The sequence below is a fragment of the Onychostruthus taczanowskii genome, unplaced genomic scaffold (assembly GCF_017590055.1).
Source record: "Onychostruthus taczanowskii isolate IOZ18803 unplaced genomic scaffold, ASM1759005v1 scaffold127, whole genome shotgun sequence".
In the NCBI taxonomy this organism is placed as follows: domain Eukaryota; kingdom Metazoa; phylum Chordata; class Aves; order Passeriformes; family Passeridae; genus Onychostruthus; species Onychostruthus taczanowskii.
In genome coordinates, this window is record NW_024498429.1 from 470,532 (window position 1) to 482,572 (window position 12,041).

A 12,041-nucleotide genomic window follows, 5' to 3' on the forward strand; every position below is an offset into this window, starting at 1 on the left:
TATGAAATAAGAGAAAGAATTGCAAAAGCTACCAAGAACACTGTTTCAGAATGAAATCAATGACAAGCACCATTTAAAATCTAATGAACAAATTTCTTGTGACACACAAAAAGCAGACGTAGGCAATAGTCTTTAATGAAAGGGCTTTGTCTTTTGTGATCTTTAGATACCATGAGAAAATTGTATAGCAAAAACCCCACAGAATACCAATGATACCTTACTTTTTTTCATGTAATTGAAAGCAGACCTCTACTGTTTTGTTTTTTCTCTCCTACTGCACCTAGAATGAATTGTTCAAAACCACACAAGTTCCATTAGTTGCTTCTAAAATTTCAGAAATATTTGGACAATAAATATTGAGATAAAAACTCTGTTAAGACACAAGTCTTTTTCAACAAACTTCAGTAAGTCAGAGAAACATAAACAAGTATCTCAATCAAAAAAGAAATTAAACAGAACTAATGAAAACCAAACCAAGCAACTAAAAACCTCAAGTCCTTAACACCTTCTTTCTCAGTGGAGGAGGGGAACTCTGTGGTATGACAGGGCATGTGTGCATCATGGCACCTGAGCCTTCCCTCCTCTTCTGCCTCTGCTCAAGCCCTAAGTTCCATAAACACCCAGATTCCAGCATCTGTCCTCACAGGGAAAAACTGCTGGGAACTGATCACAACTTTCTGAGCACAAGATGACACAGCAGAGTGAGATCTATTAGCCTAACTCTGGGAAGGGTTTAAACCCCACAAAAGAATCCTAGACTAACTCTGGGAGGGGTTTAAACCCCACAGAAGAATCCTAGGCTGCAGGAGACTCTCCTGGTTGGTGCTTGACCCAGGAAGCAGCAATAAGGACCATGGATTTCAGTGCTGCTCTGCATGGAAAGGCAGCTTCCCCCCATCTGCTTCCTTCCTGCTCACTGCCTGCTCAGTGGCTGCATGTATGCTCTTGCTATGCAGGAATTCAAAGAAACAAAACAACCCACCAAACAAACAAAGGATTCAAGAGGGTCCCATGCAGCAGAAGCAGGGAGCTTTTTCTCCTAATCTTTTCTCAAGGTGTACAATCACTTGCAAGAACAAAACCAAAAGTTAAACCTAATGAAATGCCCTTTTACTCTTTGTCAAGTGAAGGCACCCTAAGTGCCCTCCATACAGGTTGTTTCATGTTTGCAGGTTCTGGGTAACCAAAGCTGGAGCAAGGGTTTGCAAGGTTATGGCAAGTGAAGCAATTTGCAGCACCAGGGCCCTACACAACAGCTTTAGGCTTCTTGGTAAATTCACTTCATCCTCTGATTCTTAAAGGAAAAAACATTAATGCATCATTTGCAATGCTAACCACAAAAAAATGAAATCTTCTGCTTCAACATAAATTTGGATACATAAGGAAAACAGTTTTTGCCAGGACGAGATTATTCCTGTATTCTCCAGTACTTTTGGTGACTTAAATTCCCAGTCAGTCCCCTGGGATCTGGGAGCAAGCTTTCTGTTAAAGCCTGACACAGCTTGTGCACAGCAGAGATATTCCCCAAGCATGCACAGTGATGGAAGGATCTGGGTAACTCCAAAACAGACCTCCAAACTTAATTTGTGATGCAGAATAGGAACAAAAGCATCAGCTTTTCATGATAATTGAATTAAAAATTAAAACTATGGTAAATCTTATAATTTTAAAAAACAAAACAAAATTAAACTCTTAATTCATAAGATGTGAAAATCACAGTAGTTATTAACCTAACTTAAATTAACTGGCTTGTTATTATAGAAAGTCATCAAATGCACTTAGTGTTCTTTAGAGCCCTATAGTCAATTAATATAGCATGAAATTGAATCAACTCAGGCATCTAGAGACACAGAACCTAGATTTAAATGAAAACTTCAGCCTCATCTACCTCAGGGCCTGAAAATTTGGGGCCACCTACCACATTTTCTTCATTGCAACAGGCACAAACCCTCATTTATATCCCATATCGAATTTACCCAGAAACAACTGAAAGAATGTGAGAAAACCATCTCCATGATTAAATTTTACAGCAGAAGCTAAGCCCAGTGGGGTTTTCACCCTTTGAAGCAAGCTCAGTCTGACTGAGAGCCAGATTTTCTGAAGTGATTAGTACCACTGGGGCTGAATTTTCAGCAGTGCTTGAGCTGCACTCAGACCCTCAGAAGGAGCAGGCGGATTTTCAAAGCGGCGCGCGGCGCGCGGCTTCCCGCGAGGAACGCAGCGGTCCCCAGGGAGCTCCTGCTGCTCAGCCCTCCTGAAAACCAGCACTTTTACTTGCATCTTTCAGTGGGAAACACTGGTGTTCACATTCCTGTGAAAGTGTTGTCCTCAAATAAGGTTGCCAAGACACGTTCATTGCTGGCAAAACGTGAGGCGCCCGGTTTCCCCAAGGAAAGCCGTGGCGCCCAGGGAGCTCCTGCTGCTCATCCATCCCAAAAACAGCACCTTCACTGGCACCTTTCACTGGGAAACACTGTGCTCACACACTGTGAATGTGCTGGCCTGAAATAAGGCTGCCAAGACACGTTCATTGCTGGCCAAAACCAGTTGTTCTCTATCACAGCAAAAAATAGGAAGGGGAAATGTTATATTTTCTAATATCCCAGAGTATACTTTGCAGAAAATCTGCAAGCATTTACAACTTTTGTCAAAGAAGAAGAAAGTGCTTGTTCAGTGCTGCATGTGAAAGCAGCTTACTGGAAAAGATGAAAACTTCTTATTGCCAATTTTGAAAAAAGAAATCTTTGGCTACCAATGAATAACTAATCTAAGCTAACAATGTCTGGAAATAGTTTTTTTGGAACACACAAAACTTTCTGACGGATAAAAATTAGGAAATTAACGTTTATTGTATTATTTCAAATGTAACTGTTTACACTTGAGGAAAATAATGGAATAATACCCACTTGGAAAGTTTTTATTTTTAAAAAATCGTTTGTAATACTCCCAGAAATTCCCTTGGCCAAAAGCAAAGAAGTTGCTTTTTAACCAGCTAGAAAAAAGGACATGATACTACGGGCATGGGCTCAGTGTACAATAAACACCAAAATGGCTTTATAAAAACCTTTGTGAAGACCTCGCTAGCTGGTAAACATTTAAAATGCCCCACAAATCACTCCAGAGTGTACTAGATGTCTTCAAAATATGCTTTTTCATGAAACAATGAGGCGTGGACAATAAGCCTTCTCCCGTTTACTACAGACACGTCCCACACTTGCAGGAAAGGTGCTCAGTTGCTCTCAGCTCCCTGAGAGGTTCCTGGAGTGTCCTTCCCACACCCAGGTACCTCATCTCAAAGGGCCTCCTGCTTTGGGTCAGAGAGAAGTGAAGGGTCTACCAGAGGTGAAATTAATGCCACACAGAGAGTTTAAAGTTGCTCTTCTGCAAAACCCAGAACTCATAATTTTTCAAACTAAGGTGATGCCATACACCCATCTATGTGCACTTTTATATGCAAATACAGAATATTAGCTATTCATGAGCTTTCATTCGTGCTTCATATTCAAGGAATTTGCTATTTAGAATTAGATTTTGAAAGTAAATTAGCCATGCAAGCATTCTTCTTGTAAGAATGCAGTTGCATGCCAACACAAACAAATAATTTCAGTATTTGCAGACACAAAATTCTGCATAGAGCTCTGGAATTTTTACTCACAGTAAATACAGTAAAAACTAGAGAGCCCAACTCATTTGACAATACAGTCCCTATATCCATTTTTATCTGTAACAGGCTGCTCTTTCAAAATTATGGAGAGATCAGTTTGCTTTCAAAAAATGACCCTAAAATTATATAAAATACTATATAATAACAATTATAAATTCAATCACATGAAAACAAAAACTATTGTCAAAAAAAGATTCTGTAGCTTGCATGCCACACTACTGATAGCTGCTGAGAGATGGAAGGTGTACAGGGTCCATTGCTTTAAACTTACACAAAATCAGTTCTAGAAATCTCCCTTGACAGTAAGGTACTTGCTCTAACCTCAAAGAATACAGTTTTTAGGCAAAATCAAGGTGGATACATTGCACTCTCAGAATTCTACTTACTTGTTCCTGAAATTTAGTTATCTCTTCACCCTACCTAATCTTGAACACATGCACCTGTTTTGTAAGTCCACCAAATTCAGAGATGTTATTCACAACACAAGTGAAAACAATCTAAACAAAGGCATGCAGCAGCAGGGTCCTGGATTTGGAAGTTTATGAACTCTCCAAGTAACCACAGTCCCTGTGCTTTGCTGGATGTCTCTACGTGTGCACAGACAGAAGGCACTTGGGAGGAACAAAGGGACAAGCATCCATCCTTTCTGTATCAGCTAGTGCAGAAACCTTAAAATCAGAATAGCACTGCTTTTGATCTTTGTTTCCTTTTTATTACACATAAGTTTATTAGCTGATGCTAATACATCATTATCACAATGTTGTATCTCAACTATAATTACACTGTGAATGTAAGAAGTATCCTCAAATATTATACACTGTTTCTCCCCTGCCTGCAAAACTGAACCAGCAATAGCAGCTGTTACATAGCCTGGTCACCCAACAGGAACAAGCACCAAAATATGCTTAAACTTTACCTATGAAGTTCCTAGCTTCTTTTGCAGATTCTTGCAAAAGAACAGCCTACATATGAAAGGAGAAAAATGATCCATTTTTGTACTGTATCATTGAAAATCCTTAAACAGTTAGCCTCAAATAACCACAATCTAACACAAACACAATCCTTCTGAAATCTTTCCAAAGCTGCTGCAAACTTCCTTTATTCAAACATTAAGTACAATTTGCCTTAGAGATTTTATTCTTTTAGTTATCATTGTGGACCTACTGCCGTTCATTGGTTACAGAATTTTACCTATTCTGCTTTCAGATCACAATCATGAATCACCAAATTAATTCAAGGAAAAAGACAATCCTGCGTTTTCTGCAGAAACTCAGAATACAAGAGGTCATGCTTTCACATGTGCAAAGACTGGAAGACTTGATGGATTTTTTTCTTTCTGCTTTTTCTTGCTACATCCTCACCGGTGCCCATGCTGACACTGGACATCAAAGCTCAAGAGAGGGCTATGAGCCAGCTCGTTTCCAGATGACACAGCCACTGGGATTACTGCCCAGGTACAGCTGGGGGCTCCTGCAGCTGCCTCACATCTGCAATGGAGCAGGTGAATCTTGCCAATACAGGACTCAGGTAGACTGAGATGCTTTGCCACAGCACAGGGTACTTGGGTGGTGCCTGTCAGAGCAGTGATTCACAGAGGAACAACACAGTGTATGTAGAAATTGAACAGAAATTGAAACATGCCCAAAGAGCACCATCAGTTGACTTCTTCCCATAAACAATTTAAGTTTCAACGAACTAATAGATTTCCTTAGAGTAAACCGCATAAAATACCACATCTAGAAAAAAGGAGACACTTAAATGCACATCTGCTCTACCTCTGAGAAGATGCAGTGGGGTAACCACACACAAAGTATGAGCAATGTTGATGGAACTGAGTGGGTTAATCTGCAGGGGAGTTGAGAATGGGCTAACACTAACCTCTGGGTAGCCTCCAACATCATGCACATCGATTCCAAGTAGATGTCCAAGTCCGTGTGGCATAAATATTGCACCCAGATGAACCTTCACCATGTCATCCACATTGCCTTTCAGAATGCCAATTCTGGTCAGCTCCTCCAGATGGACTCTGTCAGCCAGACGGTGCATATCAGGCCAGGCCACCCCTTGGAGAGCAGAAACAGGCAGCTGAGTTAACTATTGCTACAAGCTTTTTAACAACAGCTTTCAAAAACAGAGGTAACGCATGTGCCCTTTGTTTATATAAAGAACAAAGGTGGAAAGAGCAACGCATTTTCACAAAAACACTTTAAACAAGACAAAACTATTTTAACATGTCTGTGAAGTACAGAAAACTACAAACCAGAGAAACAGCAGCACCTTCTAATCCGGAACCGTACAAAAAGATGTTAATACAGTGTATCTAACATGTCCACACAGATGGAAATGCATCCACGAGTCTCCTACAAGAATGTCAACTGTAGATTGCAGGTTTTTAAAAGGCAGAGCACAGAACATTACTATCCTGTTACTTTCAAGAATGATCATACCCATTTGGAACATCTGACATGGAGGCTGCTTTTCTACGTACATTGAAGATTTAAAGCCCACATCTTTCTGGCAAAGACACTCTCCAGAAATTAATGATTCCCTTGTGTTAATGGGCTGTGTAAAACACAACTCCTCTAATACATGTACTGAAACAGCATTACAAAATACTGTTGTTTGACTAGAAACAGAGTGCCAGGATATATTAGGTTGCTATTATTTTGGTATAGGATACAATTTTGTTTGACAAACTGCTGGGGAGAGGAGGGAGGAAGAAAGCAGCTCTTTTGTTAGTAACAAAGTACTGTCCTAATTAGTTCACCATGGCATTGAGTCATCATCAACAGAGCAGCAGTTGCAGAGTCAAGACAACTAGGGCTAAGGTACAGTTGAAGAATATTTTCCTTGTTCAATTTTGGCATGATTAAACAAATAAGAACTGAGCAATTTTTAAGGCCAAACTCCCACCAAGTTCCGTTTGCTTTAATCCAGTTAAACATGCGGCTCTAGGGTCTTGTGAAGATAAATGTCATCTCTTAATTACATTATCACTTTTTGCTGAAAGTACCGAGGCTTCAGAGATGGAAATAAAATCATCCTATGGGAGTGCTTGGAGAAAGCACTCAGCTGTCTTTTGTGGCGCTGATATAAAGATCAGAATCAAATGAGCAGCAAATGGCTGCTCTGTTCTGTGCATCCTCTCACAAACCCACGCACCTTTATGCTGCCATGGCTCTGCAAAGAGCTGGGTGTGTCATCAGTGAGCAGGCAGCCCCTGCCCATCAGATCACTCAGGGACCCAACCTGCAGCCTGCTGCTCACAGCCTGCTGCCTGCCAAGCAAGGCCACAGGGCAGAGCAGAGCCCACACAAACCCTTGGCTGCTACCTCCTCACAAAAGCCAACAGTGCCCAAGTGTGTGATGCTCATCCACAAAGTGTGTGCAGTCTTCCGGCTCAAAATGTGGTATTTTTATGGTTTTCCTGCTTTAAAAAGGAATTCAGATTTTTCATTCTATATAAACCAATACAACTATAAGCAGCTGTTCTTTGACAACTGTTCAACATATTCCATAAATATTTATCTTTCTGAATATTGACTGAATTGCAATTTTCACTTCTCTAGATTCACCTGTGTTTCACAGCTCTCTCACATTAGGCTCTACTCTATTGAATGATAAATTGAAATCACTACAATCTCTTACATCAATATTACATATATCACACTAAAAGTATTACTGAATCACAGTTGTTCTCCTGTTTATTTTATAGCTGTGGGAATACAGAATTTCTGTGTCTAAGTCGAGGTTCAGCTTTTGCAGTTTGTAGCTAATTTCAACTGCTCTAAAAGCCTTCAATCTTCTTTCTGAGGACACTAGATGTTCTTTCAAGATCTCTCCCATGATTTCTTAGCTGAGCATTACCACAAGTCACCTATTTTCACCACCATAACTGCAAAGCCACATATAACAACATCTGACCCTGGTCAACTGTTTGAAGCCTCGCCCTCTCTTGTTAAAAATGAAGGTCAGAACTCCATGGCTGGAAGACAAGACACAGCAATACCCTGGGTGCTCTGGAGCAAGGTGAGCTGTCTGACAGAAGTGGAGCTGAGGTGTCTGCTGTTTGCAGCTCAGCTTCCCTCTGCAGCTCTGCTGCCACTGTTTGTCTCAATCCAAAGCCAGACTCCACTCAAAGTGACACACTCACCTTTATCAAACTGAGGAAGAGATACAAAAGGAGATACAAATATCAAACTGATCAGAAATAAAACCATCAAAGCCACATACTCATTTTTCTGCAGAAGTTAACAGAGCAAACTAATGACACTATTGCCCTAGCTGAAAAGACTGGCATGCTTGTAAATCCTGAGTATTTCCAGGCACTGAGCAAATCCATTACAACTCCTTCCCTCGTCCCTACCTTTTTCTCCCCTTGACTGAAAGTGCAAATACTTCTCCTCTCCTTCTGCCTTCTTAAATCCCCATCTGTTTTGGTTTTTATTTCATCTTATTTGCTCCATTAGAGACTGAGGACAACAGAAAGCTCTACTGTGAAATAAATAATGAGGCTGGATGAAAAATCTGCAGCTTTGGGCTCTCTCTTGGAGCTAGGGTGGTGCTTCAGACAGAGCCCAGCAAAATGACTCTGGACCACTCTTTTATCATCTAGCCAGTGCCATGAGCTTTGCTAGAGATATGAAACATGTCAGCTCCAGTTGTCTCCCCCATGCTGCTAGAGCTGCAGACAGCACTGGGGCAGCTCTGGGCAGAGGGGAACTAAACTTCTGCTGGAGGCACCCTGCTAAATAATACAAGTCTTGGTTTACAAATAAATAGGTATTCAAATAGTCTTAATTAAAAAGAAAGGGTTTATAGATATATTGCACTTTCTATTCTATTGTCTGGCTTCATGCTTTATTTTATTATGACTATGGGGTGGTGGCCACCCCCTCCAAGACACTTAACCTACAAGCCCTGGATAGAACTCTCATATACAGATTATTACTTGAGTGCTAGGGCAAAATAGGAAGATATTTTGAGCTGATTAGAGACAGTGAAATAAGTGATTTTAAGTCTTCACTTAAAAATTGGTGATATCCTTGTCTTGTTTGATATGAGAGGATTCCCATCATGCTAGGAATAAACGTTAATAATAAGGTTCAAACAGATTTCTACCCATTTCTTAAACAGGTAATTTGACAAAGAAAGACGTTCTAAATGCAAATCCTCAAACATTTCCTCCTGCCTTTGTAATATTAAAAACAATAATTTTTTGAAGAGAAAGATCTATTTTACAGTCCTAAGGCAACTACCTAAAAGTATAGAAAAAATCCACGGAAAAAATGAACAACCATAACTCAAGGAAGATGTCTTTCTCCATTTTTATACAAAAGTATATTCATATGTTGTATACATTTATTATACAGTAAACAGAAATACATGATGCTTTAAAGTTATTTTAAAACTAAAATTGTATTTGTTTTATCTGACAATTGAAATCTTTATAACACAATGGCCTGCACAAGCCCAGCTCTCTCTGGGACTGACTGGCATGCCTGCACTCAAGTGTCATTCAGACACTTAGTAAGTATACTCAAAGAATAGAAGTCCTTAAATTCTGCTAATCTAATTTTCCTTTGTAGATACTGAACTTCAATAATTGCAAAAAGCAGAGAAAGGAGGAAAAATTAAATATCAGAGATGATAGCTTCAACCTGACAACTTGGTACAAAGCCATGAGCAGAACTTTTGGTATTCTCATACGATGTGCAACTCAACAATGTGGAAATGCCCCGAGGGCCTGCAGTGAGAATATGAGAGTTCCTCTGTCCAAGCCCAGAGGTGTCTCATTCTGCTCAGATGTCTGTGCACACATCTGTGTGGATAGCTTTAGCATGTTAAAGCAAACAGTAACACAGAAGAGTCTGCAGGCAGCCAGGGAACAATCTGCCCTGAAGACTGCAGACTTGCAGGTGTGAAGAAGAAGAACACGGGCTGAACAGCGCTGAATGAACATTTGCACAAAGAATCCCTGGTGTGTGGAGGTGCCTCGACTTTTGGATTATTGGGGGTCCAGCAGAGACCTGTGCCCTGCTGCAAGCAGATAGGAGAAGTCAAACACCACATTAGCATTCTTGTAGGGAGAAAAGGCAGCTAAAAACCAACCAAACCCCACAACAACAACTTCCACACAAGTGCCTCTGCCACTGGGTGTGTGAGTTACCTCAGTGGCTGGCTGCTCTGCAACGTGGGCCAGCACTGACCTCCCACCACCAGTCACTCACCAGGATGTTTAACTCATGTATTATTCAGGACAACTATTTTCAAGCTTTGGTGAAGTTTATCATAGTTGCAGACTTGCTTTTTGTGTAAGAACTTTTATGATAGTTGCAGACATGCTTTTTTTTTTGTGTAGAAAGGTTAGTTCTGTTATTATCTTTAAGCCAATTTATAAACCAATTATGGTTCAGTGACAGATGAGGTTTAAAAAGTCAGATTGGAGGGTCCTTGGACTTTGACAACTTGTACCAAAATGAGTCTGCAGTCAGGAAAATCTGCTGATGAGGTGTCTGCTCCCTTCCTAATTCTCTGCCAGATGAGACACTGGGTAAAACAGGTCACTGAAGCAGGGCCTGGCTCCCCAGGGAAGCTCAGCTCCCCAGGCTCATTAGCTGGGATTTGTTACCTGCCATGCAGCACGTGCTCAGGAGAGAGGTCAGGTCAAACCCACCTCTTACAGCAACCAGAGCACTTGAGATCCTGCAGACACTGAGTGAATGAACTACACAGCAGCAACCAGGCACTGGGGATGTCCAGGAATGAAATAAAACAGACTGCCCAGTAATTAACAAAAAACTGGGGAGGTTATTAGTTTTGAGACACAATGCAAACAGTAGAGTAGAGGTTTGCAGATGTGTGAGGTGGAACTTAAAAATGGCAAAATTAGTGCATTAAGTTTGCCTAAAGTTTTTTTTAAAGGTATCCCCATAAAGCTAAATGTTATCTGATATTCTTAGATATTACTGTGAAAGAAAGGAAAAAGATAAAATTAATATTACTTTACTTCCTTGAAAATACTCCCTCTCTGATATCTGTTTGCCAAACCCCACAAAATTTCAGATAAAACACCAGGTTCAAGGACTCTGGAGCATCACATAAGGATCTCTGCAATAATGTGTGACCTCTTTGATCACACCAATGGAGGGGATTTTTGTGCCCTCTTTGCCCACCCGCCCCCCCAAAAGAAAGAAAAGCTTCTAGTGAAACCAGAAATCAAAAGCATTCCTATCTTTTGATGAATATACCATAAATTTTTAAACAGTAGAATTAAGAAGATGAGTTGCTATAACACATCACACTATAAACTGTTCCTCAGCTGCTGTTAACTTACTGGTATTTTTATCCCAGTGATTATTATCTGAAGTTTTATTAGAAGCCATTTGAGAACATAAAGTAGAACTAGCATACAAAAATAATTTAGAATTACTGCGTGGTACTTAGCCACTTTGGTCAGAAAGTACTCTGAAAAGGCCTAGCAGGATTTTTTTGGCCACTACTTAGGGTACTTTGTGGTTGTAATGTGACAATGATTAAACCACAAATGATTTAACAGGTTTTTTTCTGTTGTTGTTGTTGGGTGGGGGTTTTTTGCCAACACAGATGTCACAATCTTACTAAAAAAAAACCGAGTATGGCAAGGTTCTAGTAACTTCTCCCCAAATTGTGCTAAGGTTAAGTTACATTTAATTTCCAAGTGTCCACAGACAAGGGCAAAAGGCCCAATGTCCCCTGGCATTGCCACTGAAATGCAGACAGAACACACAATCCCAGCCCAGCCAGCAACCCATTGGAACAGATTAAAATCTGCCAACTGGCAGAGACCGTATCAGACATAAAACAATAGGTCTTTAGAATTCAATCAGACCCAGTTTAAAAAACAAACCAAAACATAATTTAAATACTAAAAACCAATTATCTTTTCCCTCTTCACTTGGGTGCTAGAGAAACAATTGTCATATTTGTGATTTTCATGCTTTCTTTTTGGCCCACTGCATGAAACACTCAGTAGTTGCTCTGGTTTTGAATTTGTCTTGCAGCACCAGGTAAGGCCACTCTGCCAAGGGGCAAACCCCCAAATGCTGGGCTCTGACACTGCCAATGTCTGGGCACCAGTGAAGCTGTTCAAAGCTTCACAGACTGTGTGCAGGACCACAGGGCTCACGGGGTGAGCATTGGGTGGCTCATGGACGCCAGATTCAGGGATGCCATTTTGGACTGTACTTTTCAGCTGTGCCATGGCTGCATCTGGCTGCCATATGAGGAGAAGAGCCTTTTAACTTTCCCAGCACAAAAGGGAACTAGACAGAATTTGCTGCTGTGTCACACTTGCAAATACCCAGAGTTCTGACCGCAGGGATTACCAGACCTGCCC

The 12,041-nt window shown here is 40.7% G+C and overlaps 1 protein-coding gene across 1 annotated transcript in view; it reads right to left on the reverse strand.

The window, feature by feature from the left end:
- PEPD (peptidase D) overlaps positions 1-12,041 on the reverse strand; it is a 145,434-nt gene that overhangs the window by 14,575 nt on the left and 118,818 nt on the right. The window contains exon 13 of the mRNA XM_041396265.1: positions 5,543-5,727. Within this exon, the coding sequence (XP_041252199.1) occupies positions 5,543-5,727 (185 nt within the window). The remainder of the gene's footprint in view (positions 1-5,542; positions 5,728-12,041) is intronic.